The 27,996-nt window shown below is 38.6% G+C and overlaps 1 protein-coding gene and 1 pseudogene across 1 annotated transcript in view; both read right to left on the bottom strand.

Annotated features, from left to right (window-relative positions):
* Window positions 1-274: 274 nt before the first annotated feature.
* The window catches only part of SNAP91 (synaptosome associated protein 91), a 150,193-nt gene continuing 122,471 nt past the window's right edge, over window positions 275-27,996 (bottom strand). Inside the window, exons 23-29 of the mRNA XM_065911257.1 lie at window positions 25,126-25,260; window positions 23,437-23,586; window positions 20,694-20,724; window positions 19,716-19,827; window positions 5,574-5,657; window positions 4,545-4,649; window positions 275-377 (exon numbers count right to left, since the gene is read on the bottom strand). Coding sequence (XP_065767329.1) covers window positions 285-377; window positions 4,545-4,649; window positions 5,574-5,657; window positions 19,716-19,827; window positions 20,694-20,724; window positions 23,437-23,586; window positions 25,126-25,260 — 710 coding nt within the window. The 3' untranslated portion in view covers window positions 275-284. The remainder of the gene's footprint in view (window positions 378-4,544; window positions 4,650-5,573; window positions 5,658-19,715; window positions 19,828-20,693; window positions 20,725-23,436; window positions 23,587-25,125; window positions 25,261-27,996) is intronic.
* Window positions 26,330-26,721, bottom strand: LOC136150627 (cytochrome c oxidase copper chaperone pseudogene; annotated as a pseudogene).

Consider the following 27,996-nt stretch of genomic DNA (forward strand, 5'->3'; position numbering starts at 1 on the left):
CAACCTTTTGCTTTATTAGTATAATCTGTGTGCTTTCCAGGGTAAGGACAATTTGGAGGTTTCTCTCCCGCTTAGTTTTGCAAATTAAGCAAGATTAAAAAATCACTGACAAAGATAGCTTCCAATATGGATTTCAAAAGCATACACATTCAAACAATTATTATTACATATATGTATTAAGGACACAGAAGTACAAATATTATACCTAATAAAATAGCTAAGCATAGCATAGGTCACTATTACAAGCCCACAGGAAAAGCTCATTATTAGATACCTTAAATTGTTTACAAGAAATCCTTGATGTTAAGATCCGCTAATGGGTCCTTTGCTGGAGGTTTCTTGGGACTCTGAGAGGCAGGTGTAGGGCTTGGAGAAAGCTAATGAGGAAAAGCCAGCCCAAGACAGTGGAAACAGAAAGCAAACAGAGATAGATAAGCATTAGGCCAAGCACATACCACAGAAAACAAACATGCAGAAGATTAGATGGCTAAAAGTTTACAAAATCTACTTTGTTCTACTTAGTCACAGGGTTGTTTTAGATTTTGGATTTAAAAAACACACTTCAAAGGATATTGGCTTTCTCGAAATTATTTGACATCAAATTTAGTCAAAGTAAAATTTGAGGACTCTTGTAGAACAATATGGATATTAGTTAGGGAAGATGTGAAAAACTAGTCACATTAAAGCTACTATGAATACATAGTGAAAAAAAACAACTTCTCTATTCAAAGCATTTTGACTTTGAGTTATTAGTACCTCTAAACTAAAAAAGGAATATAAACGACTTTTCTCAGACTGAAAGTGAGTTTGAAGGAAAAATGGAAAGAAAACAGCTTGCAGAAAGTCACTTAAGAAATTACTTTAAAATATTAGCTAAATAGACTAGAATTTCATATAAAGTATTTTAAGTGAACACCTGTCAAATCTGGGGGCACTGTTTGTTTTTGGATGAGCAAATAGTGTAGTTGTGAATGTCACCGAATTCCAATCTTGCCTGTCCAGCTTGTAGAGAAGATTAATTATTAGATACTACAGAGAAGAATCATATTACACCTGAAGCAAAAGCAACCAAAAATTTACTTACCTTGTTTCTGTTTAATGAATACTTAGATTATTCCATTGTGTGACAAACATAAGTTTTGGGAACAGGCTTTTGCAGGAATGTTAGGGTCCAAGGCCTTGAAAAAGGTCATGGAGTCTACATAGAACAACAACTAACATGTATCCTTTGAGCTAATTAATCTTCTACGCTTGTAACAAGATGGAAACTCAGGAATATGGGTTGAAGGGCAGGGATGTATGTTTTCTTTTTTGGTTCTGTAAACAAAGCTCCAGAAATAAGCAGTTTTAGATTTGTTCCTCTGTCCAGGAACTATTGATTAACTGTAGTATGTATCCGTCAAATTTCCATTTTTAAAACTGGGATCCTATCTCATAGAAAGGCCAGGAAAAAATAAATATAAAGGGTCAAAGTTGTTTGGAAGATAAGAAACTCAAGGACTGGTCCATAATTAATAATTAGGTGATATGACATTGTGACACCAACCAAGTGATTTACAGTGCAAGAGTCCACACACCAATAAAGAAAAACTTCTATGTCTTCCAAAGCTACTAACTCATGTTTGCTTTCTTATTTAATATCTAGTCAGCTATGATTCTTCTCTGATGTAGGAAATACAGCTTAGAAATTGAATAACTATGGCATACCATTTCCCAAATTGCCATAAATTCAACTAAATTATTAAAACAGTTTTCATTGTATCATCTATTTTTCATTTTCATCCTTTGAATTAAGTAAACAAATTGATGCTATGCAACACTGGTATCAAGCAGGAAAACTACCTTATATAATAAAATTGAATTATTTCTAAAGCATTCAGCACGCCAAATACAATAAGACTTTTAAAAATCTCAGTGACATCCTTTCAATTTCTTTTTTTTCAAAAAGGTGGTAGATAGTCGTGGATATATTTAACCATCAAGGAAATATTCATAAGTGAGATCTTTCTTGGAATTTAAATATATCTAGATTGACTGTAATCCCAACTATGAAAACCAAAACCTCCATTAATATCCACTCCCCGCCCACCACCCTCCCCTACCCCAAGCAACTTTAGGTGGCATTCATTATCTCAGAGCAGAGAGCAAATTCCTCAGGAAACCAGTGCTTTGGTGATGGTGTTGAAGGCTGGAGTCTCTTACATTTTAAATTTATCTTTTTGGACACCCAATATCACTCTCCTGGTCATTATGGCTTTTGAAGGGTTAAAGTAAAGAAACTAAAGCCAATTTTGGGAAGAAGTAGAGAATGAATTTAGAGATGATCCAAGGAAAAAAAGGGGATTAAAGTATACTCAGAAGGTTCACAACAGGATTCCTATTGTGAGGCTGAGACAATATAAACAGATGTGGTAAATTTAAAAATTATACAATAGAAGCGAAATCATTTACTGATATCCTTAAAATATATTTCAGCCATATGTTTTGAGTGCTCAGCACGGTGCTAGAAGTTACAATGTTCTTCCTACATCCTAAATCAATTTCACATGGTGAAAACTTCTTTGGTTCTACATATACCTTCACTTGGGCCAGGCAATTTATGAGAGAAATAAACAAAGGGTGATTTATCCGATTGAACATCATTATTAGCAGCAAAACAGTTCAACAAAGTGCATATATTTTAGCATCTTTGCAAATAAAGGTGGCACGCTATATAGTAAGAAACTTGGCCTCACCTTAAGAGAGATTTACCCTTTTTCCTGGACCCTGATAGATAACTTCTAAACCTTTGGAATTTTCCTAGTAATAGGAATGTCTTTGTTATTCAGAGTGGGTTTGTGGCACCACACCTGATAATTTATGCTAACTAGGTAACTCAGGGTTGGGGGCTGGCCATGCCAAAAAATCAACCATGCGATTAAACAGTTCTTTCTTTGGGCCACAGGATATGAACCTGACCTTAGGGAGGGAGGAAGCCTGGAGATGGAGTTCAACCACGTGAGAAATAATTCAGTTAGTCATTCCTATATAATGAGAGCTTAATACAAACTCTGCATACTGAAGCTCAAGCAAGCTTTCCGGATTAGCAGTATTGCATGTGTATCCTCAGACAGTGATACCAGGTGGGTGATGCATCCCTGAGGACAAAGCAGCTTTATGTGGGATCCTCCCAGACTTTGCCCAGTGCATCTCTTCTTTTGTCTGGATCTGTTTGTATCTTTTCACTACAATAAAACTGTCATTGTAAAGTTAGTGCTTCCCCGAGTTCTATGAGTCTTTCTAGAAAACTGTCTAATCTGAGGGTGGTCCTGGGAACACTTAAATCTGCAGGCAGCTGGTCTGAAGTGAGGGTGGCCTTTGGGACCTGAAGGGTCTGATGAGGACAGTGTTGTGGGAATTGCTCCTTCAGGCTTTGTTGTTGTTGCTATTGTTCAGCCATGCAGTCGCGTCTGACTCTCTGTGACCCCACGGACTGTAGCACACTAGACTTCCCTGTCCTTCACCATCTCCTGCAGTTTGCTCAAACTCACGTCCATTGAGTCGGTGATGCCATCCAAGTACCTCAACGCTCTGTTGCCCCCTTCTCCTCCTGCCTCAATCTTTCCCAGCAACAGGGTCTTTTCCAGTGAGTTAGCTCTTCGTATCACGTGACCAAAATACTGGAGCTTCAGCTTCAGCATCAGCCCTTCCAATGAATATTCAGGGTTGATTTCCTTTAGGATGGATTGTTTGATCTCTCTGCTGTCCAAGGGACTCTGAAGAGTCCTCCAGCACCACAGATAGAAAATATCAATTCTTCAGCACTCAGCCTTCGTTATGGTTCAGCTCTCACATCCGTTCATGACTTGGAAAAACCATATCTTTGACTAGACAGAACTTTGTCAGTAAAGTGATGTCTCTGCTTTTTATTTATTTATTTATTTTTAGTTCTAATATCTCTGCTTTTTAATATGCTGTCTAGGTTGGTCATAGCTTTTCTTCCAAGGAGCAAGTGTCTTTTAATTTCATGGTTGCAGTCACCATCTGCAGTGATTTTGGAGCCCAAGGAAATAAAGTCTGTCACTGTTTCCATTTTTCCTCCATACATTTGCCATGAAGTGATGGGACCAGATGCCAAGATCTAGGCTTTACAGTTTGGCAGACTCACTGCAGTTAGTGTCACTAGTCTTGGGCAAACTTAGCAGCCAGGAGTATGGTGTCCCTAACCTTAATTTTGGCTAACTCTAGGAACATGTAGTAAGACAATGGATTAGAGCTACTCTTTTTTTCCTGGAATAAATGCCTAGATATTTTAAACGCCTGGCAGTTCTCAGGAAACATTCCAAATCAAGGAAAGGAAGGGAGGGACCTTAGGACAGTTAGTTTTTTCTATCACTTTCCTTTAAATGTCACCACTGTTCACCTGTCTTCCATGTTCCCTTTACTTCTTCCCAAGCAGCAAACAAGGAGATAGCATCAGGGAAAAACATTTTTAAACTGTTGGTCACATGACAATTTACACTTATAAATTAATGTTATTCTTTTGTGGACATTTTAAAACTGACCTGTGTACCAGGTACAGCTGCAACTCCAAAGGGTGGCCTCATCATGGGCTGTGCAAACATGACAGGCTGCTGAGGCATCATGGGCATGCCTGTCCCCGCCGGAGGCTGAAAAAGCAGAGGGGTTCACAGTGTGAGTGCAGTCCACTCTGGCAGTGCTCTGACATTTACGTCTTTAATATGTTAAAGAAAATTTCTGAGGAATCCAGGTTTGTGAAAAAGTATCACTTGTAATTTTTTAAAAAGATGCTTACTTAAATTTATTTTTATTTATGTTTTTGGCTGTGCTGTGTGGCATGTGGGGATCTTAGTTCCCCGACCAGGGACTGAACCTATGCACCCTTACAATGGAAGCGTGGATTCTTAACCACTGGACCGCCAGGGTGCACGCTCAATTGTGTCTGACTCTTTGCGACTCCATGGACTGTAGGCCTCCTCTGTCCATGGGACTTCCCAGGCAAGAATACTGGAGAGGGTTGCCATTTCTTCCTCCAGGGGATCTTTCCAACCCAGGGATTGAACCCGTGTCTCCTGCATAGGCAGGCAGATTCTTTGCTACTGAGCCCACCCTGGAAACTCCAGACTACATCCTTACCCCAACCAGGCTTCGCTGTTGTTTATCTATCTTCTGTATGTATAGTTCTTAAAGAGGTAAAGACTTGTTTCTTTATGGAAAATGGCCCTAAAATTTGCTAGTGATAAAAGTGGTAAGTGAAAAGTCAGTATACTGATGAAAAGTTGATTTTGATGACTGAGCTAAGAGCCCAGGTCACTGGTTTGGTAAACAGTACTCCAAAAATGACATTATCAGTGCACTACAAAAATTATTTTGATGGTGGAAAATTATTTTAAGTGTCTTATAACTGACTTGATCATGTCCTGTGTAGACTACTTAATGTCTAAAGCACATGACTTAATTTTAAAATTCTATTCTACTGCATTATGGGGAGAATTACATTCTATAGTTAATCTGGGATTTGGCAAAGTCCTTAGAAGTATTAATTACAATTTTTAAAACAGGTCATCACTCACCATTCCAAACCCTGCTCCAGGCTGTCCGACAGATGGGGCCCCGGCAACAGGAGGAACTGAACTGGTTGGAGGTACAGCTCCTTGCTATCAAAAAACCCACAACACACACACAGACACAGACACAGACACAGACACAGACACACACACACACACACACACACACACACAATCAACAAACAAAAAGAACCAATATAATATGGCTTTAAAAGGACAGAATATAACTTCTAAATGCATGCTCTTAAGTATGTGTAAAGATATAAAGAAATTTCAAATTTCAGTTTCAATTTTAAAAATAGGACTAGCACCATGCCAGTGATACAAAGGTTACTAGCGTGATGTTCACAACTGTGGAGCTCTTTGGGCTCAGCTTATGCTCTCTACCTACTTATGCCACCTTCAATGTAAAGAGGTCAAGTTTTTCTAAACTTTTTTTGGTCTAATCGTTATATTCTCCAATAGGCATTGAATTAGAAATTTGAGGAATGCTTTTATCGACAGGTTTAAAGCTTGGTTTCCATTTCTCCCCACTTAAAAAAATTAATTTATTTTTTAATTGAAGGATAATTGCTTTATAGAATATTGTTGTTTTCTGCCAAACATCAACATGAGTCAGCCATAGGTATACACATGTCCCCTTCCGTCTGAACCTCCCTCCCATCTCCCTCCCCATCCCACCCCTCTGGGTTGTTACAGAGCCTCTATTTGAGTTCCCTGAGCCATACAGCAAATTCCTGTTGGCTGTCTATTTTACATATGGTAATGTAAGTTTCCATGTTACTCTCTCCATACATCTCATCCTCTCCTTCCTCTCCGTGTCCATAAGTCTGTTTTTTATGTCTGTTTCTCCATTGCTGCCCTGCAAATAAATTCATTGGTACCATCTTTCTAGATTCCATATACATGCATTAGTATACAATATTTATCTTTCTCTTTCTGACTTCACTCTGTATAACAGGCTCCAGATTCATCCACCTCATTAGAACTGACTCAAATGCATTATATTATATGGCCAAGTAATATTCCATTGTGTATATGTACCACAGCTTCTTTACCCATTCATCTGTCAATGGACATCTAGGTTGCTTCCATGTTCTAGCTAATGTAAGTAGAGATGCAATGAACATTAGGGTGCATGTATCTTTTTCAGTTTTGATTTCCTCAGGATATATGCCTAATAGTGGGATTGCTGGGTCATATGGTGGTTTTATTCCCAGTTTTTTATATTATTCTTTTTTGTGTTATATTTGCTTCTCTCTGACTTCTGTTGTATGTTTGTACAAAGACCAAAATTAACTCCAAGTTTTAGAAAGCATTTATAAGACTACATGTAATACTATTCACATATCCCATTTCAGGCTCAGGTTTGAGAGTTTTCAGTCATATACCAAAACCCCTAATACTTCCCTTAGGCATAAAATTAACCCTACTGCAATCCCTTGAAATTTATACTGTCCTCCAGTTCAGCTGTAGCCTTGAAAACAACAGCATACACTCCCAGGAATAGTATCACAAGGAGCAGAAAAAATTTTAATAATTTGCTTTGTCTTGTCTCTTGTCTAGGTGGCTCCCTAGAAACACTGGCTTAAAAGGCTTGCTGTTATCTTGTCAAACTGGGAGCCCATCTAGTGCTAAAGCTGTTATCTGAAGACATTTGTGGAAAATACTTAAAGGCAAATTTTTCAGTTGTTGCTGTATCAGGTAATGGATATCAGTCACAGCAAATAGCAGCCTAAACAAAAAGCTCAGAGGAAAGGCTGGAGAATGAGACGCTTTGAGGATTAAGGGTTTGAAAAATCCAGACATCCTCCTGGGAAATTAGATAGCTGTGCACATACTCCGGAAAGACTTGAGATGCCTCTGGGCTGACCTGGAGGCTTTAAGCAAGCAGCAGTGATTGCTAAGGCAGAGTTGCAACCTGCCTGGTTGTCTCAGGTCGTGCCTAACACACACGCAGAGCCCCTCTGTAAAGATCGGGAGATATTTTTGGTTCCAGGAGTTCCAGGAGAATCTGCCTAATTCTCAGCTGACCAATTAGCTAAAGGAAAAAACAAACAAGCAAATAACTCCCTCTACCAAAGTAGCAAAACAACAATAACAAAAAAAGTAGCAACAACAAACCTTGGGGAAGGGTAGAATATGATTTTCAGTGCTGCCGTATTATAATATTCAATGTATCCAGGTTCCAATATAAAAATTATGAGATATGAAAAGAAACAAGAACATATAGCTCATATACAGGAAAAAGATCTCAACTCAATAATCTAAACTTCTACCATAAGAAATTACAAAAAAGAAGAACTAATTCTAAAGTGAGCAGAGAAAGGAAATAAAAACAATTAGAGCAGAGAAAAATGAAAAAAAGAATGAGAAAACAAAAGAGGAAAGAAAAGACCTCTGAAAAGATCAATAAAATGAATAAACATTCAAGTAGACAAGAAAAAAGAGAAACTTAAACGACCAAAATCAGGAAAGGAAGTGGAGATATCACTACCAATCTTATAGAAATAAAAAGAATTAAAAGGATATAAGAAATTATATGCTAAAACATTAGATAATCTAGATGTAACAGTCAAACTCCAAGAAAGACACAAACTACCAAACCTGACTCAAGAAGAAATAAAAAAATCTAAACAGATGTATAGCAAGTAAAGAGACTGAGTTAGTAGTCAAAAACTTTTGATCACAGAGAAGCCCAGAATCAGATGGCTTCACTTGTCCATTCTACTAAAGGTATAAAGAAGAATTAATATTAATCCTTCTCAAGCTCTCAAAAAAAAAAACAGAAAAGGAGCATTTTCTAATCATTCTTTGATGCTGGTATTACTGTGATGCCAAATACACACAAGGACATCATAAGAAAACTACACCCAAATTCTTTACAAATATCAATATAAAAAATTTTAACAAATTACTAGCATACCACATGCAGCAGCATATTAAAAGAATTACACACCATGACCAAGTGAGATTTATTCTAGGAATGTAAGGTTGGATCAATTAATGTAATATATCATATTTAAAATATGATAAATAAAAGAAAATAAAATAAAAGAAAAACTCATCTCAGTACATGCAGAAAAAGCATTTGACAAAACCCACAATCCATTCATGACACAACAACACTAAAAAAACTAGAAATAGAAGGGGAATTTCTACAACTGATAAAGGACATTTACAAATAACTCACAACGAGGTCAGGAGTGGCGGTGGGGAGGAGCTACCCCATGTCCAAGGTAAGGAGCAGCGGCTGTGCTTTACTGGAGCAGCCGTGGAGAGACACCCCACGTCCAAGGTAAGGGAAAACCAGTAAGATGGTAGGCACTGAGAGAGGGCATCAGAGGGCAGACAGACTGAAACCACAATCACAGACAACTAGCCAGTCTGATCACAGGGACCACAGCCTTGTCTAACTCAATGAAAGTCAGCCACGCCGTGTGGGGCCACCTAAGACGGACGGGTCATGGTGGAGAGGTCTGACAGAATGTGGTCCACTGGAGAAGGGAACGGCAAACCACTTCAGTATTCTTGCCTTGAGAACCGCATGAACAGTATGAGAAGGCAAAAAGATAGGACACAGGAAGATGAACTCCATAGGTTGGTAGGTGCCCAGTATGCTACTGAAGATCAGTGGAGAAATAACTCCAGAAAGAATGAAGGGATGGAGCCAAACCAAAAACACACCCAGTTGTGGATGGGACTGGTGATAGAAGCAAGGCTCAATGTTGTAAAGAGCAATATTGCATAGGAACCTGGAATGTTAGGTCCATGAATCAAGGCAAATTGGAAGTGGTCAAACAGGAAATGACAAGAGTAAACATTGACATTCTAGGAATCAGCGAACTAAGATGGACTGGAATGGGTGAATTTAACTCAGATGACCATTATATCTACTACTGTGGGCAGGAATCCCTTAGAAGAAATGGAGTAGCCATCATAGTCAACAAAAGAGTCTGAAATGCAGTACTTGGATACAATCTCAAAAATGACAGAATGATCTCTGTTTGTTTCCAAGGCAAACCATTCAATATCATAGTAATCCAAGTCTATGCCCCAACCAGTAACGATGAATAAGCTGAAGTTGAACAGTTCTATGAAGACCTACAAGACCTTCTAGAACTAACACCAAAAAAGACATCCTTTTCATTATAGGGGACTGGAATGCAAAAGTAGGAAGTCAAGAAACACCTGGAGTAACAGGCAAATTTGGCCTTGGAGTATGGAATGAAGCAGGGTAAAGGCTGATATAGTTCTGCCAAGAGAACGCACTGGTCATAGCAAACACTCTCTCCCAACAACACAAGAGAAGACTCTACACATGGACATCACCAGATGGTCAACACCAAAATCAGACTGATTATGTTCTTTGCAGCCAAAGACGAAGAAGCTCTATACAGTCAGCAAAAACAAGACCAGGAGCTGACTGGCTCAGATCATGAACTCCTTATTGCCAAATTCAGACTGAAATTGAAGAAAGTGGAGAAAATCACTAGACCATTCAGGTTTGACCTAAATCAAATCCCTTGTGACTATACAGTGGAAATGAGAAATAGATTTAAGGGACTAGATCTGATAAGACAGAGTACCTGATGAACTATGGATGGAAGTTTGGGACATTGTACAGGAGACAGGAATCAAGACCATCCCCAAGAAAAAGAAATGCAAAGAAGCAAAATGGCTGTCTGAGGAGGCCTTACAAATAGCTGTGAAAAGAAGGGAAGCGAAAAGCAAAGGGGAACAGGAAACATATACCCATCTGAATGGAGAGTTCCAAAGAATAGCAAGGAGAGATAAGAAAGCCTTCCTCAGTGATCAGTGCAAAAAAGTAGAGGAAAACAACAGAATGGGAAAGACTAGAGATCTCCTCAAGAAAATTAGAGATACCAAGCGAACATTTTATGCAAAGATGGGCTTGATAAAGGACAGAAATGGTATGGACCTAACAGAAGCAGAAGATATTAAGAAGAGGTGGCAAGAATACACAGAATAACTGTACAAAAAAGGTTTTCATGACCCAGATAATCATGATGGTGTGATCACTCACCTAGAGTGAGACATCCTGGAATGTGAAGTCAAGTGGGCCTTAGGAAGTATCACTACGAACAAAGCTAGCGGATGTGATGGAATTCCAGTTGAGCTATTTCAAATCCTGAAAGATGATGCTGTTAAAGTGCTGCACTCAATATGCCAGCAAATCTGGAAAACTCAGCAGTGGCCACAGGACTGGAAAATGAAAGTTTTCATTCCAATCCCAAAGAAAGGCAATGCCAAAGAATGTTCAAACTACCACACCATTGCACTCATCTCACATGCTAGTAAAGTAATGCTTAAAATTCTCCAAGCCAGGCTTTAGCAATACATGAACTGTGAACTTCCAGATGTTCAAGCTGGTTTTAAAAAAGGCAGAGGAACCAGAGATCCAATTGCCAACATCCACTGGATCATCAAAAAAGCAAGAGAGTTCCAGAAAAACATCTATTTCTGCTTTATTGACTATACCAAAGCCTTTGACTGTGTGGATCACAGTAAACTGTGGAAAATTCTGAAAGAGATGGGAATACCAGACCACCTGACCTGTCTCTTGAGAAACCGGTATGCAGGTCAGGAAGCAACAGTTAGAACTGAACATGGAACAACACACTGGTTCCAAATAGGAAAAGGAGTATGTCAAGGCTGTATATTGTCACCCTACTTATTTAACTTATATGCGGAGTACATCATGAGAAATGCTGGGCTGGAGGAAGCACAAGTTGGAATCATGATTGCTGGGAGAAATATCAATATCCTCAGATATGGAGAGGACACCACCCTTATGGCAGAAAGTGATGAAGAACTAAAGAGCCTCTTGATGAAAGTGAAAGAGGAGAGTGAAAAAGTTGGCTTAAAGCTCAACATTCAGAAAACTAAGATCATGGCATCTGGTCCCATCACTTCATGGCAAATAGATGGGGAAACAGAGGCTGACTTTATTTTTCTGGGCTCCAAAATCACTGCAGATGGTGATTGCAGTCATGAAATTAAGAGATGCTTACTCCTTGAAAGGAAAGTTATGACCAACCTAGACAGCATATTAAAAAGCAGAGACATTACATTGCCAACAAAGGTCCGTCTAATCAAGGCTATGATTTTTCCAGTGGTATGTATGGATGTGAGAGTTGGACTATAAAGAAAGCTAAGTGCAGAAATTGATGCTTTTGAACTGTGGTGTTGGAGAAGACTCTTGAGACTCCCTTGGACTGCAAGGAGATCCAACCAGTCCATCCTAAAGGAGATCAGTCCTGGATATTCATTGGAAGGACTGATGTTGAAGCTGAAACTCGAATACTGTGGCCACCTGAGGTGAAGACCTGACTCACTGGAAAAGACCCTGATGCTGGGAAAGATTGAGGGCAGCAGGAGAAGGGGATGACAGAGGATGAGATGGTTGGATGGCATCACTGACTTGATGGACATGGGTTTGGGTGGACTCTAGGAACTGGTGATGGACAGGGAGGCCTGGTGTGCTGCAGTTCATGGGGTTGCAAAGAGTCAGACACGACTGAGCGACTGAACTGAACTGAATATCAAATTTAATGTTGAATGAATGAAAGTTTTCTCCCTAAGAACAAGATAAAGAGGTACTGGGAGATCTCGTCAGTGCAATTAGGTAAGAAAAAGAAATAGCTTTCAAATAAGAAAGGAAGAAATAAGTCTATCTCTATTTGCAGATGACATCATCTTATATGGAGAAAATCAAAGAATTCACACACAAAAAACCGTCAGAGTTAATAGACAAGTTCAGCAAAGTTGCAAGATACAAGATAAATATACAAAAATCAATGTGGTGTTCAGACTAGCAATGAACAATAAAAAATGCAATTATAAAGAATTTAATCTATAACAGCATTGAAAATAACACACTTAGACATAAATTTAACAAGACAGTACAAAACTTATACACTGACAGCTATAAAATATTGTTGAAAAAATTAAAGACAACTTGGAAAATAGATATCCTCTAATCTATTAACGACTAGAAGACTTAATATTGTTAAGATGACAATACTATCCAATTCGCTTTATAGATTCAGTGTGATTCCTATCAAAATTTCAATCCCTGTCAACTTTAACTGCTTCTCTTGGAAAAATGGACAATCTGAACCTGAAATTTATATGGAAATCCAATGGACCAGAATAGACAAAACAATCTTGAAAAACAAGAATGAATTTGGGGGACTAACACTTTCTGGTTTCAAAACTTACAACTAAGCTACCTTGATCAAAACACTGTGGTACTGGCAGGGGGACAGACACACAGATCCATACAGTAGAATAGAGAGTCTGGAAATAAATCCATACATCTATGGTCAACTGATATTTGAGAAGACTGAGAAGAATATTGTGGAAAAAAACAGTATTTTCAACAAATGGTTCTCGGATTAACTGGATTTGTGCATGTAACACATACAGTCTGGACCCCTATCTCATACCGCATATGAAAATGAGCCTATAATAGGTCAAAGACCTAACGTAACAGATAAAATTATACAACTCTTAGAAAGAAGTCTAGGTATAAATCTTTAAGACCTTGGATTAGGCAATGGTTTCTTAAACATGACACCAAAAGCACAAGCAACGGCAACAAAAATAGATAAAATTGGAGTTTATCAGAATTTAAAACTCTGTGCATTAAAAGATACTATCAAGAAAATGAAGACAACTCACAGAATGGGAGAAATATTGCAAATCATATATCTCATAAGCATCTAGTGTTCAGAATAATAAAGATCCCTTAGAACTCACCACATTTCTCAAAAAAAGAAAAAAAAGAAGATATACAAATGACCATTAGGCACATGAAAAGATTCTCAAGATCTCTATTCATTAAGGAAATGCTTATGAAAGTCACAATTGAAACCCTATGCACTGATGGTGTAAATATATAAGATGATGCAGCTGCTGTGGAAAAGTCTGTCAGTTCCTCAAAAAGCTCAACAGTGTCACACAAGTCCTGGCAATTCCACTCCTGGGTATATTCCTAAGAGAACTGAGGACATATATCCTTACCAAAACTTGTATACAAATAACAGAAGTACCTTTCATAATACCAAAACATGCAAACAACACAATTCATTCATTAATGAATGAATAAACAAAATGTGGTATATCCAAACAACAGAACTGTCAGCCATAAAATAATAAAGTACTATTATATGCTACAACACAGATCAACCTTGAAAACATTATGCTAAGTGGAAGAAGCCATGCACGTAAGCCTCCTGAGTGTAGGATTCTGTTTATATTAAAAATCCAGAAGAGGCAAATCCACAGAGATATATGATTTGCAAATATTTCTCCCATTCTGAGAAGTCACTGACTTATACGTAAATAACAAATTTCTAGAATAATTCTACTTATTTATTTTTGGCTGTGCTGGGTCTTTGTCGCTGCACGGGCTTTTCTCTAGCTGCAGCAAGCGTGGGCTCCTTTCCAGTTGCAGTATGCAGGCTTCTCATCGCAGTGGCTTCTTGTTGCAGAGCGCAGGTTTCAGGGCATGCGGGCTTCAGCATGCGACTCCCAGGCTCTCGAGCACAGGCGCAGTGGTTGTGATGCTCAGGGCTCTGCGGCATGTGAGACCTTCTTGGCTCAGGGGTCAAACTCCTGTCTCCTGCACTGGCAGTCGGATTCTACACCGCTGAGCCATCAGAGAAGCCCTGTGTAACAAATCTTACCTCTGTTGACCCTGCTTTTCCTGGTAACCTCTCCATTAACTGGCCAGCCTATATTTTTCTTTCTTTTGTCTTTAGCTGAAGATGGTTACTTAAGCCAGTGGCTTAGACCACCTCAGGGAGTTACTCATTTCTTCCCCTTGGTATCTCCCATGTCTATATGAGGCATACATGTTAACAAGTTTCTGTTTTTCTCTTGTTAATATGTGTTACTACAGGAGTCTCCACTAAGAACTTAGAAGGGTAGAGGGAAAGTTATTTTTCTTCCTCTAAAAGAGAAATATTATATTTCAGATTCACTCTCCTCATTATTTCAACAGTCTAGGGGCAGACTACTCACCAGACCAATTGTATCACTGACTGGAATTGCTTTATTTATCAGAATTGTACCTTACAATAACAATTGTATTTTTTATAAGAATTGCATCATTAGCATTTAGGGCTGTGAAAGCAAAAAGGTTTTTAACTAGTTATCAAAACAAAATCAATCTGCACATATTCCTGATCAAATAAATAGGTCAAATATTTAAGGAGAGTCTAAGCGTGTCATTTTGTTCAAATGGTAGATTAACTCAATAATTTATTCCCTCCATATTATTTATCCTAAGGTTTAAAAAGTTATTTTCTTTTTTAACACTCAACAAAATGTTTCACCTATAGATGTATAAAGATAAGCTGTTTTTAGGGGCAGAACTGTGGCCTCCTACAAAATGCACATACTTCTGAGTTGCAAGTACCTTCCTAGTTTGTCTAATGGAAACTTAGCAGGTCTGTTAAACTAGGAATGAATAACCCTATTGATGACCATGGCAGTATGCCAGTTCTGTTAAAGGTTTCTAGATTTAATTTGGGTTCTGTCATCTGAAAAATTTTAGAGTTGCACCTTTAAGCAGCATTTAAGGGAAATTTAAAACAAACTGAGGAAAGTAACCTTAGCTCTTGTCTCTTAATAAAAACTATAAAAGGCAGCAGAAGGGTCTTCACCCTGACATCTGCCCTTTCATGTGCTACTCAAAAACAAAGGCCCGCAGATTAATGGGAAAATTTGCAAACCCTCCCTCATTGCTTCTGAAGCACACATTTCAGCTCTCTTCTTTTTCTTGACTGTCCTTAGAAAAAAAGACTCAAATGTATTTTAAGGAATAGAAAAATGCAAGAGACATTTTATGAGAGAAATGGGGTGGACAGAAGCCAGAGAAACTCAGAATGATTAAAGTGAAAGCAAAGCAGAATTTTGATCGGGAAGAAGAGTTCTGCAGTAACTGGAGCAAATGGTAGTAAATTTTCATGTGACTAAGTGAGGGTTAACAATGAAAAAAACAACTGCCTTCATATTACTGCCTAAAACGTTAAGGAAAATACACAAAAGGAAGAGAACTACATGTAACTCTGTCCTCCTTAAAAGATTACTTTTGTTGTTCTAATTTCTCTTTCCACAGCTGCTGTGTACATTTTATGCTAAAGCCTACTGTCTTTGACTTTCTGGAGTTCCATTACTAACAGTGTAAAGTTTTCTGCTTCATAAACAAAAATATGGTGCTTGGGGGTTTAAAAGAAACAAGAAGTCCTGGTTTCTGAGTGATTCCCTGGGCCCAGCAAAGGGACCAAGTTTCCAGAGCCTTGAAGACAAGGGGTAACACCCCAAAATACAGACTCATTTTCCACTCTACCTTCATTGGCCGAGCAGCTGCCAAGAACAAAGGTCGCATCTCCCGATACCTGGCAAACAAATGCAGTATTGCCTCACGAATTGATTGCTTCTCTGAGGTGCCCACCAGTGTTTTTGGGGATAAACTTCGAGAACAAGTTGAGGAGCAGTTGTCCTTCTATGAGACTGGAGAGATTCCCCGAAAAAATCTGGATGTCATGAAGGAGGCAATGGTTTAGGCAGAGGAAGCGGCTGCTGAGATTACTAGGAAGCTCGAGAAACAGGAGAAGAAACGCTTGAAGAAGGAAAAGAAAAGGCTGGCTGCAATTGCCCTGGCTTCTTCAGAAAATAGCAGTGTCCCAGAGGAGTGTGAGGAGACAAGTGAAAGACCCAAAAAGAAGAAAAAGCAAAAGCCCCAGGAGGCTCTTCAGGAGAATGGAATGGAAGACCCATCTGTCTCTTTTTCCAAGAAAAAGAAATATTTTTCCAAGGAAGAGCTAGTTAGTAGTGATCTTGAAGAGACAGCTGGTACTGGAGGTCTTCCCAAAAGGAAGAAATCTTTTCCCAAAGAGGAACCAGTTACTGACCCTGATGAGTCAGAAAACAAGAGGGCACCCAAGAAAAAGCAGAAACTGTCTTCCAAGGAGGAGCCAGTCAGCGGTGGACCTGAAGAGGCTGCTGCCAGCAAGAGCAGCGGCTCCAAGAAAAAGAAAAAGCTCCAAAAGCTATCCCAGGAAAGTTAGAATGGACATCTTCCTAGTGGGACATAACTTACAGAGGTATTCCCCATCCCATCCCCTAGAGCCCAATTAAAATAAAAACAAATTCAAGGAAAAAAAAAAAAAATGAGAATGTTAACCTCAGTCTCCAGGATGCTGCCTGCCAATCAGATAACTTGGTGGCCTTGTGGCCCTGAAGAAGCAAAAGAGTTGTTCGCTAAGTATCTGATGAATTCTTAACTGTGTATGATTAAAATCTTCATCTTAGGGGAGGTGATGGTCAAGGAAGGTCTCCAGCTCAATACTGTTTTTAAAATACTTTTCCCTTGTTCCCCTTCGGGGATAACGGCCTCATTACTCAGCAAACTGCCCCATGTAGAAACCTGGCAGCCAGTGTCTTGCTGAGTTTGTTCACAATAATCCCCAGTTGAGTGGATTCTGCCTGGGACTTTTCTTTCCTATCTTACTCTCCACCTCTGGCTCCAAACCTTTTTCTTTTAACCTATGGTTGATCTGCCAGATATCAGCCTTCTCACCACCTTCCCTCCACTCCCCTACCCTCTTCTTTGACTTTGCTATCACCATGACTGTTTTTTAACTAACCAGTTAAAAAACACTGAATGGGGGTGGGTAGTTGAGAAAGAGGTCCAAGAGGGAGGGCTACATATACATACAAAAAGCTGATTCCCTTTGTTGAACAGTAGAAGCTAACACAACATTGTAAAACAACTACACCCTAACTGAAAAAAAAAAAAAAAAAAAACCCAAATCAAAACACTGAACAGCTTTATCTTGCTGATAAGAGCAACACTACTAAAGTATAAACTACTTAGGACTGCGTATAAGATCTCTTTAATTTTGCATAGAAGAGAATAAAAAAATGAGTTCTTTTAATTTGGTGATGATAATACAAATTATGAGATTTCTTGACAATATGCAGTATTAACAGATGTATAAGATGCGTTCTAAAGAAGCTTTTTCTTTCTTTAGGGATTTTATTTACAGTTATTGAATCTCTCTCCCTCTAAACCCGACACTGTTTTTGTATTTAAGAATGGAGTGCAGTTGAGGGATGGAGTGGGAGTTTCGGGTTAGCAAAAGCAAAGTCTTATACAGAGAATGGATAAACAACAAAGTCCTACTGTACAGTGCAGGGAAATATATTCAACATCCTGTGATAAACCATAATGGAAAAGAGTATGAAAAAGAATATGTACATATATATGTGTAGCTGAATCACTTTGCTGTACAGCAGAAATTAACACAACACTGTAAATCAACTATACTTCAGAAAAATAAATGAAGAAAATAAAGAATGGAACGCAGCTGCCTAGGCCCAGAGTGCTGCCTGCTGATGGTCGCAGCATCTATGGGGGCCACCAGACACATGCTTGGGGTCCCAGAGTAACAATTATGCTTCCTTTCACCCTCAAAGAGCACTAGTTTGTACAATAAATTATATGGTTATCCTGGGCACGGTGGTGGTGGTTTAGTCGCTAAGTCGTGTCTGACTCTTGCGACCCCATGGACTACTGTAGCCTGCCAGGCTCCTCTGTCCATGGGATTCTCCAGGCAAAAATACTGGAGTGGGCTGCCATTCCCTTCTCTAGGGGATCTTCCCGATCCATAGGTCAGTTTAAAAGATATGGGTAGTTTTCTATTAAGTATCCTTTACAAAAATTTAAATGGAACTTTATTTATAGATAAATACAAAAATGGCCCTCTTAAGCATTGTTTTATGCAAAGAAAGATTTTAAAAGGTAAACATCCAGATTTTAAAAGGTAACAAACTTCTCATTGTTACCTTTTAGAAATCACTTCTTAAAATTAAATTAAGAGACACAGAAGTACAGAACAGACTTTTGAACTCTGTGGGAGAAGGTGAGGGTGAGATGTTTCGAAAGAACAGCATGTATATTATCTATGGTGAAACAGACCACCAGCCCAGGTGGGATGCATGAGTCAAGTGCTCGGACCTGGTGCACTGGGAAGACCCAGAGGAATCGGGTGGAGAGGGAGGTGGGAGGGGGGATCGGGATGGGGAATACGTGTAACTCTATGGCTGATTCATATCAATGTATGACAAAACCCACTGAAAAAAAAAAAAAACTAAATAAAATTTTTAAAAAAGATATAAAATAAGCTACAAGGCTATATTTTACAATATGGGGAATATAGTCAATGTTTACAATAACAATAAATGGAGTAAAAATATTAAAAAAAAAAAATTAAGTTCTTTCAGACTTTGAACTCACCAAAGGCAGAGAGTATTAGTCCTTGAGTTTCCTGCTCTCTTACAAACACCAGGGGGTGGAGTGGTGTGACCAGAGGAAGTGAGTTTTGGAAACCAAGTCTGAGTACAGAATGTATTGACATTTTCCTATAGAAACTACCACTTAAGTTGTAGTTCAATTAATAGTATTGAAAACGAAAGTGTTATTTTACAATCAGGTCTAACTCTTTGCAACTCTGTAGACTACAGCCTGCCAGGCTCCTTTGTCCATGGGATTCTCCAGAGAAGAATATGGAGTGGGTTGCTATTTTCTACTCCAGGGGATACAGAAGTGAGACCTATCTAAATTTCACAGGAAAGGTAGTAATAGTAGTTTCAAATTTAAAAAACAGTGAGAAGACTTCATAGGGTTTTAAAATAAAACTTCAGGTACACAATAGAAAACAATTCAGTCTTTCTGCTAAGAATAAAAGTCTTCATTATTCATGACCATCAGAAAATGTGGGCAAGAGATGTGGTAAAAACACAGACAAAGATCAATGGTACTGCATGTTTTGAAATATCAAAATATCATTTCTATAATTGTAGAAATAAAAAACTAATGTCTGAAGAAGTATAAATACTATTTTGAAATACTTAAAAAGCTAGGTCATAATCTTTAGTAAATATAAAGTCAATGAAATTTGCCTTTTGGTAAATATTGCATCTTGCTCCATTTCTTCAGCATGGATCAAGAAGTACAGCATCAGTAGCAAAATTCAGCAACGTGCTCCCTGCTCCATACACCTGGAAACTGGCACAGTGCCTGCACCACTCTGGCCTCTGGGAGCTACGTACCAAGGGTGCGCTGGGGGGAACGCCTGCCGACCAGGTGGCGGGGGCTACTTTCGGCTGCCAGTTGGCTCCCCCAGTCAACTTCTTCTCTCCAGCATTCCACTGAAGATCTCCCCTAAAATCAACCATGCAACACACACACACAATCAGAAAAGAACAGCATGTGGCTCCTTAAATGTTTATTTTTATTTGGGATCAAGAAGAAATAAAGAGAATGGGATAAAACAAAGGGAAGAGTCTTACTACACTGTACCTACGAGAGTTTAAGAGCATTTGACAAAAAAATCAATTAGAGTTTTGATCTCAGGGATAACAGGAATTTCCTGTCACTGTTAATGGAAAAATGTGCCACAAAATTCAACTGAATTCATCACTGTTTACAAAAAGTTCCAAATAAGTATGTCATAAATACTGTGTATCCTTTGCTGAACTGAAAATGAATCCATGATGGCACTCTCTGGATCTTAGTGGTTTCAACAGAAGGTTTCATACAATTTAATCATGACTACCACCTGCCTTCTGGCGATTTTAAGATTATGTCTATTGTTAAATGCATCCCAATTCAGAGATGTAGAAATATGCATCTAAAAAAGGTGTACATTGTTTGTCATTTTTACTATTCTTCCTTAGAATTGACTCCATGAGACACTTTTTAAAATCAAGTTAGCTAGGAATATTACAATGAATCTAGAATTTAAAGCTATTAAAGTATCCAAATCACAATTTCCAAGTATTTCTAGATTATAATTTAGTGTGAATCTGGAGACTGAAACAGATTATTTCTTCTCATTGCAGAGTCAATAGTTTGGATGTTCCAGTAGAATAAAAACAAAAACAAAAACTGAGAATGAAATAAAAACCAATTTAGAAGTTACCTAGCTTGAGAATGAGTTAATACTCCATTAAGTACAAGGTTTGAGAGTCTCAAGCAAGTACAAATACACTGTCATAAGAAAACCAGACAGTTTCAAAAATACTTACTTTTTGGATGTGGTACCAGAAATTCCAAGATCTATAAATGGATAAGAGAAAAAAGAATTTAAATCTCTATACTTAGCTTAAATGATATGACATTAAAAAAAATCAAAGAATCAGAGGTCTAAAAAAAAGTCCATATTTTGCATACAAATGACTGCATTTAGTTTTACAGAGGAGAAACCACTTTAGGAAACATATTCACAAGTCCAACATCTTCTTTCACTTCACGTTATTCTTAAGGATCAAACTTTCAAGTCAACTGGTGTTGAAATGAGTGAACTTGGGAGGCTTGAGACTGCTATCTTAGGAAGGCCTGCGTGGCTGGGAACTTGGCGAATATAACCTTCTTCTGTGCTCAGTGGCTAGGTCATATCCCACTCTTTGAGACTCCATGAGATTTCCCAGGCAACAATACTGGAGTGGCTTGCCATTTCCTTCTCCAGGGGATCTTCCTGACCCAGGGATGATTGGCTGGCAGGTTCTTTATCACTGAGCCACCAGGGAAGCCAAATTGTTCTTTACACTGAGATAATAATTCCCTAATGATAAGCGTGGCTCGCTTGTCTGAACTGTACAATCAACTAGATTTATGCTGAAAATCTGCTTTCCTTTCAGGAGACTGGCTGGTATTTTGGTACATGTTAGGCAGAGTGCCTACAGGATGAGAACCCAATAAAAACCTTGGCTGTCGAATCTCTATAAAGGGCTTTCCTGGGCAGAAAACTGTGTGTGTTGTTGCATGTTTGTGTGTTCTTCCCTCTTGGGGAAGAGAGAGCATAAGGAAGTCCATGTGTGGATTCTTCTGGGCTTTTCCCTTGATGATCCAGCTGTAATCTTAGCTGACTCCCTTGGGTCCTTCTAGTGAATCTATGAATTATGTGAATTGTCTTGGCAACTCCTGATCCAATGGGTTAAATCATTCTGCTCTAATCTCAATTCACTTACTACTACAGCAAATATTTATTGAGCCCCCATATGCCAGGCATGGTTCTAAGCACTTGAGATAAGCCAGTGAGGCAAATAAAGATCCCAGTCCCAGAGGAATTTGTATTCTCTTGGGGTGAGATGCATGATAAAACAACAAAATAATAGAAGAGTATGTAAGCTACTAGAGGCGATACAGCGAGCCTATAGAAAATGAATATGAAGAACAGGGTAAGAGAGAGCTGGTGGGTTAGGTTGAGAGTGAGGCTCAATGAAGCCTCTTGGGGTGAAGCTTGTGCAAAGCTGCACAGAGATCTGGGGAAGAGCTTTCTAGGCGAGTCACCTGGTACCCTCTCTGGTGAATGGTAACTGTATGTTTAACATTTCCAGAAACTGCCAAATCATTTTTCATGGCAGCTGCTCAATGTTATCAATACAATCTCCTCAGCAATGTTAGAGGGTTTTAATTTTTCCTTGTCTTCTTCAAGACTAGTTATGGTCTCTCTTCTTTATTACAGCCATCCTAATAGGTGTGAACTAGCTTCCTTGGTAGCTCAGCGGTAAAGAATCCACCTGCAGTGCGGCAGACTTGGGTTCCATCCCTGGGTTGGGAAGATCCCCTGGAGAAGGAAATGGCAACCCACTCCAGTATTCTGGCCTGGAGAATTTCACAGACAGAGAAGCCTGGCGGGTTACAGTACATGGGGTCATGAAAGATTTGGACATGATATAGCAACTAAATGACAAAAAATGTTTGTGAAGTGATATTTCACTGTGGTTTTGATAGGCATTTCACAGATGACTGACGTTGAGCCCCCTTTCATGTGTATATTGGCCATATGTATATATTCTTTGGAGAAAAGTCTTCTTTAAATCATGGGAAACAAAAATATGTCTGCAGGAATACTGCATAGGAAAAAAGCTGTCTCAGGGATCTGCTAAACTTTTGATATAGCCTTGAGTGAAACAAAAGTTATCGGTGATGGTGAGCCCATTCACCTTAACAAAAGAATTAAATTCAGAGTTAAAACAAGGCCAACCTTTTAATACCTCTCTCATCTCCTAGGATCCTCTCCTTCACTTACCCAGCTCCAGTCACTAATGTCTGTGGAACTCCTTGAATATGCCAGGCAATCATCTGTCCCAGTGCTTTTGCACTGGCCATCTCCTTTGCCCGCAAATGTTTTCCTTCAGATATCCATATAATTCATTCCTTTACCTTCAAATCTTTGCTCAAATTTTACCTTCTCAGTGAGGGCTACTCTGTAGCACTTACAAACCCTCTTTGACAGTCCTGTTTTTTCTTCATGGCACTTACAACCTAACATATTAGAGCATTTATTTATTTGAAAGTATTTAATGTTGTCTCTGCCCTGCTAAGCACTGTAAGAACAGAAATTTCTATCTGCTTTGTTCACTGATTTATCTCTAGAGCCTGGAAGACTGCCTGGTGCTCAATAAATATTTGTTCAATGAATAACTGAAACTAACTTGGATACTCAATTGGTAAATATGTTATTTCCAAATGAAATAAAAAATTAAGTAATTTATTTAAGATAATACACTTAGATTTCATTCTACATGCTCTCTAATTACACCTTTGGTAATTCAGATTAAAAGTGGCCTTCATGTTGCTTGCGAGACAATGGCACAGGGACTGTGTATCTTCCAAGGAATTTTATTGGGTAAAACACTTAAGAATTTCTGTATACTCCTTGACATACTCACCTGTAAGTGAATCCAGAAACAATACACACACACAAAAAAAGAGAGAGAGAAATTCACATATGATTCTGTTAAAGAAAACTATTCTATTACTCACTGCCTACTAAGCTGGCAAGAGATGAGTCAAGGTCACTCCCAAGGGCTTTGCTTGCCGCCATTGCAGGACTTGGTGGTACCAGTGAGATGGGTGCAGGCTGCCCCGTTGGTGCCATGGTTGGCATCAGAAGATCACCTAGACCATCAAACACTGGAAATCAAATAGAACAGGTTCAGAATAATCGCAAAAGGAATATGTAAAATCAAAGGGAAACTCTTTTGAAAAAGAATGAAACAAGTACACTTACAATCTTACCAAAGAAGGCATTTAATCCATACTTTTAATGACTATAACACAAAAAGAGCATCTCTACATATGTCTACTCATAAAGTATGGAGATATTAATGAACATGAAAGTGGAAAAAAAATTGTGTAACGTTCAGGAAAGAGCACAGACTTGGCAATCAGAATTGGGCTCAATGTCAGCTGCCTGCCTCACTAGTGTGTGACTTTGAGAAAGTGACTGTCAGAGTTTTTATTACCTGTATGTAGGAAGAGTACAACTAAAACATGGATTTGTTGTGAAGATTAAACTAGATGATATATGTCCTGCCTTAACTATAATGCTCACTCAAAATAGGCATTCAATATGTGGTAGTTACAAAGCTTACTTTTAAAAAAATTCTTAAATGAGAAAGAAAGTCTGAATGTCCTAATTCCTATGAAATCAGTGCTGGAATAAAATCTGATCTGATGATTAGTACCTATTAATAAATGCCTGAAAAACATAGTGTAGAAGTAAGAATTTTGATTTTTGTTTCTTTCATTGTAGTACTCACTTTTGGTTCTAACTTTAAGGGCATAGCTACAGTATATGCTATTTTCAGTATTAAGAATCATGCTATTATTGATGGTTCCTGATCAGCATGTAACAAATGACTATTTGTTTAGTTCCTGGAATACAGAAAGACTATTCAAAAATGCTGGCTCACAGGATTTGTAAATAAGCTTCTGCTGATAAACCAAAAACAAAAGTTTCATGGTTGCTAACTGTTTATATATATAAAAAAAACAATGCATATTTACCATACACACACCACTCTACAATAATTCTAAATTAAAAGAAGGACAGCATTCAACTCAGCACTGGCAATGGAAGCAACCAAATTGTCAGGCAGAGGATATAGTTAGGGTGTTTCTGAAACACAATTACCAAAAACTCACCAATTGGGAATTTGTAGTAGGGACCCAGCATGAGAAGAGGAGAATGGAAGAAAATACAAACAAAACGACAGCAGGATGAAAGGTTAAAGGCAGGCAGAGAATACTATTTGTGTCAACGTCATCAAACGAGGGCCAGGCAAACTTCAGAGAGTGTAAGCAACAGCAGTGGGAGTGTCTACACCCTGAGATGCTGCACAAAGATCTAGCACAAAGTATTTGTTTTCCCTTAACTTTCTCTAAACATGTGCACATAAGCTCATGCAAACAGATGGTGTGCATGTTAAGTTAAATTTCTGCTAAAAAATAAAAACAAAAACAGAAAGAGACTGCAGGTTATTCTTAAAGCCACCAAAATGTATGGAAAATATTTATTTAGGTTATAGAAGGAGAGGTTTATTGAACAGTTTTAAAACCAGGTCTTCATTCAATATTTGCTTATAAATTTCCTGATATCACACAAACCTGAGGTGGTGTATTTTAGAAACAGAACAAATAAAAAGAATGTTTGAAAAATCACTGCCTCACCTGAAGGATCAAAGGAGCTGCTGCTAGAAGTTGAAGGCGTTGTTCCAAAAGCTGCCTCAAAATTGGGCTGTAGCAGGTTATTCTGAGCTGGAGTCACTGGAGATGGAGAAGGAGCCATGAAAGAACCCCCAAATCCTGGGAAAAAATAGTTTCAGAAAAATATAAGCAGAAACAACTAAAGATAGGTAAAGGCCAATAAAACAGAGTCAGCAGAAGTAACAGAAAACCAAAAAGGTATTGAGTGCATATGGATGAGAAGGCAATGAAACCCAGGAAGTTATGCTTTTGGAATAGTTTTTCAAGTATCTCAAAATTTGACACGTAATAATGAGAGATTTAACTTAATTGGAAATCAGACAGTACACAAGACTTCATGTCCCTGTTAAGAGAACCTGCAGCAATCCAATCTACTGTTATGATGGAGTACATAAAGCTGAGATGGTTTCACTATGGCTAAACTTCAGATAGCTATTTTTGTATTTAAATTTTGTTTCTTCAAATCACAATACCAGGTACCTCGAAAATGCTTAGTTTACACATTGGCTCTGTATAATAATAAAATGCAAATCAGAAAAATATGCATGTATCCTGCCATCAACTCCTTAACGTCTTTTTTTTTATTTTTTATTTTTCAGTGGGTTTTGTCATACATTGATATGAATCAGCCATAGCATTACATGTATTAACGTATTTCTTATATGTTCCAGTCCCATTGTTGCCATTGACAAGTTTAGGCACACCCAATACAATGCAAAGCGGCTATCTGCCTTTAATTTGTAGCTCCTCCAACCTAGCCTTTATAGTGCAGACAGAGTGATCTTTCTGAGTAGAAAATGCTGACAAAGTTACTTCTCTAATATCCTTCACAGGCTCCCCAGAACTTTCAGATTCATATAATGTGGCTTCCTTTATATAGCAAACAAGCGCATCCGTCTCTGGACCCCCTTTTCCCCTCCCTGCAAACTTAGTTGCACTCATAATACATCACAATGAGTCAAATACCAGCCCTGGGAGGGCTTCTTTGCCTCCTACTGCCACCCACAGCTACCAGCCAGAACAACCCTGCCCCTCCCACACCTGGTATACATGGGTGATGTGTCCTGCCTCTGTGCTCTCAGCACTGGTACATCGCCCCACCCTACCTGTATACCATACTTTATTTCCACCCCCAGACCCCACCCTGGGGGTGGCTTTTTTAAAAAAAATAAATTATAAATATTTTTTTTCAATTTTCAGCAAGGAACTCCCAAAGTTATTGAATCTTCTTCATTTTTCAGGAACTATTCACTCCCAGAGTGCAGAACTATTCACTCCCACCATTTCATATCTTAAATCCCAGGGCTCTCATGCACTCCTTGTGGGCTTCAATTAGGTGTCCACATTGCTCTTCTCCTTTCTCAATGATGCACGCATCGCGCGCCTTCTTGGTCTCCGGGCAGGCGCAGCAGGGCTTCAGCGGCTTCTTCTCCTGCGACCCAGATGGGGCAGGGCTTGCGGCCGCCAGACCTGGCATTGTTCGTGCCCGAAAGCAGCAACTAGTGCAGACATCCTGAACTCGCCAGACTTGGCAAAGCCGATTTGCGTGCACTCACTTCCGGCAGTTGGGGATGGCTTTTTGGTGTCAGGAACCATCTTTTTTCATCTTTTCCACAAATACTCAGTCAAATGTCTAAAACACTGAATTAACACTTAACACTTATTGAATGAAGGGTACTTTTGAATTTAAAAGGTGAGGAGAAAGCAAAGACCTCAAATTAAGTGTTTCTCTTTTGAAGCCTGGAAGTAAATTACTGCTCTCAGTCAACAGACAGAAGCAGAGCTCACTGTGTATTGCTTCTGTACAAAAAGATGCAGCCCATGAAGAAAGTGACTCCTTAAGAAGACATTAGATGGTGTCCTATTATTAAACATGTATCAAAATTAAAGAAGTCTTTTTTTTTTTTTAAGAAGTCTTTTTAATACTCAGTTTGGGTATATATATAATATATATATAAATGTATTCTTTTCTCATCTAGCTATATCTTCTCTTCACAAAATGCTTGCCAAAAAACATAAAGAATGTTTACAAAAAACCTTCAGCTTACACTTCGTAACAGTCAATTTATAATTTTGGAAATGACTTCCATTGAAGTTCTCCAGTTACTATTTCTAACCAGAAAGTCATGCTGCCCCTGGAAATGGATAGCGACATTGGCTTAGGTTTCCTTGTTTATGTATGAAAAAATGCAACTTGGAGGACTGTTACCTATTAGAAGATGCTCTCTAAAATTCATGGGGACTTAACATGATTTTAGCAGTTTTCAAGTGATTTAAGGATCATGTAACCTTCCTAAATGAAGATAAGACATCCTGTAGATATTTAAAAATTAATATCATAATGAAGCAAAGATGGGATAAATGCAATTATTTTTGAGGATATGACCATTTTGGTTTTAGGAAGGTTGGTTGCTGCGTTAAGGCTAACTTCTTGGAAACATCCCCCACAAGTTGGAATACGGTTGTGGGAAATCTAGGCAAAGGGTGTGGTTTTCTTTGTTACAGGTGAACATGGAAACAACTGTACTTGACGCTCAGTTTCTTAAAATTTGGTCAAAAAAGGACAATTTATTCTAGGGTCACAGCATATCAGTGTTGGAAAGGACATTAAGATCAGCTGATTCAATCCTATCTTTTCACAGCTAGAAAAGATGCAAAGGGAAGTTAACACACCACCATGACTCGGTAATAAAAAGAGAAAACCATGTGCATTTACCCAGGGCTCAACTGCTTAGTGCTGCTGAGTTTCATAAGGTAAGGGGATCATTCCCACAGATGAATAAATAACACCATTTAATGAAAAAAAAATCACTGCTTTCTCTATGAAAGTGGTGC

The sequence above is a fragment of the Muntiacus reevesi genome, chromosome 19, assembly GCF_963930625.1.
Source record: "Muntiacus reevesi chromosome 19, mMunRee1.1, whole genome shotgun sequence".
Taxonomy (NCBI): domain Eukaryota; kingdom Metazoa; phylum Chordata; class Mammalia; order Artiodactyla; family Cervidae; genus Muntiacus; species Muntiacus reevesi.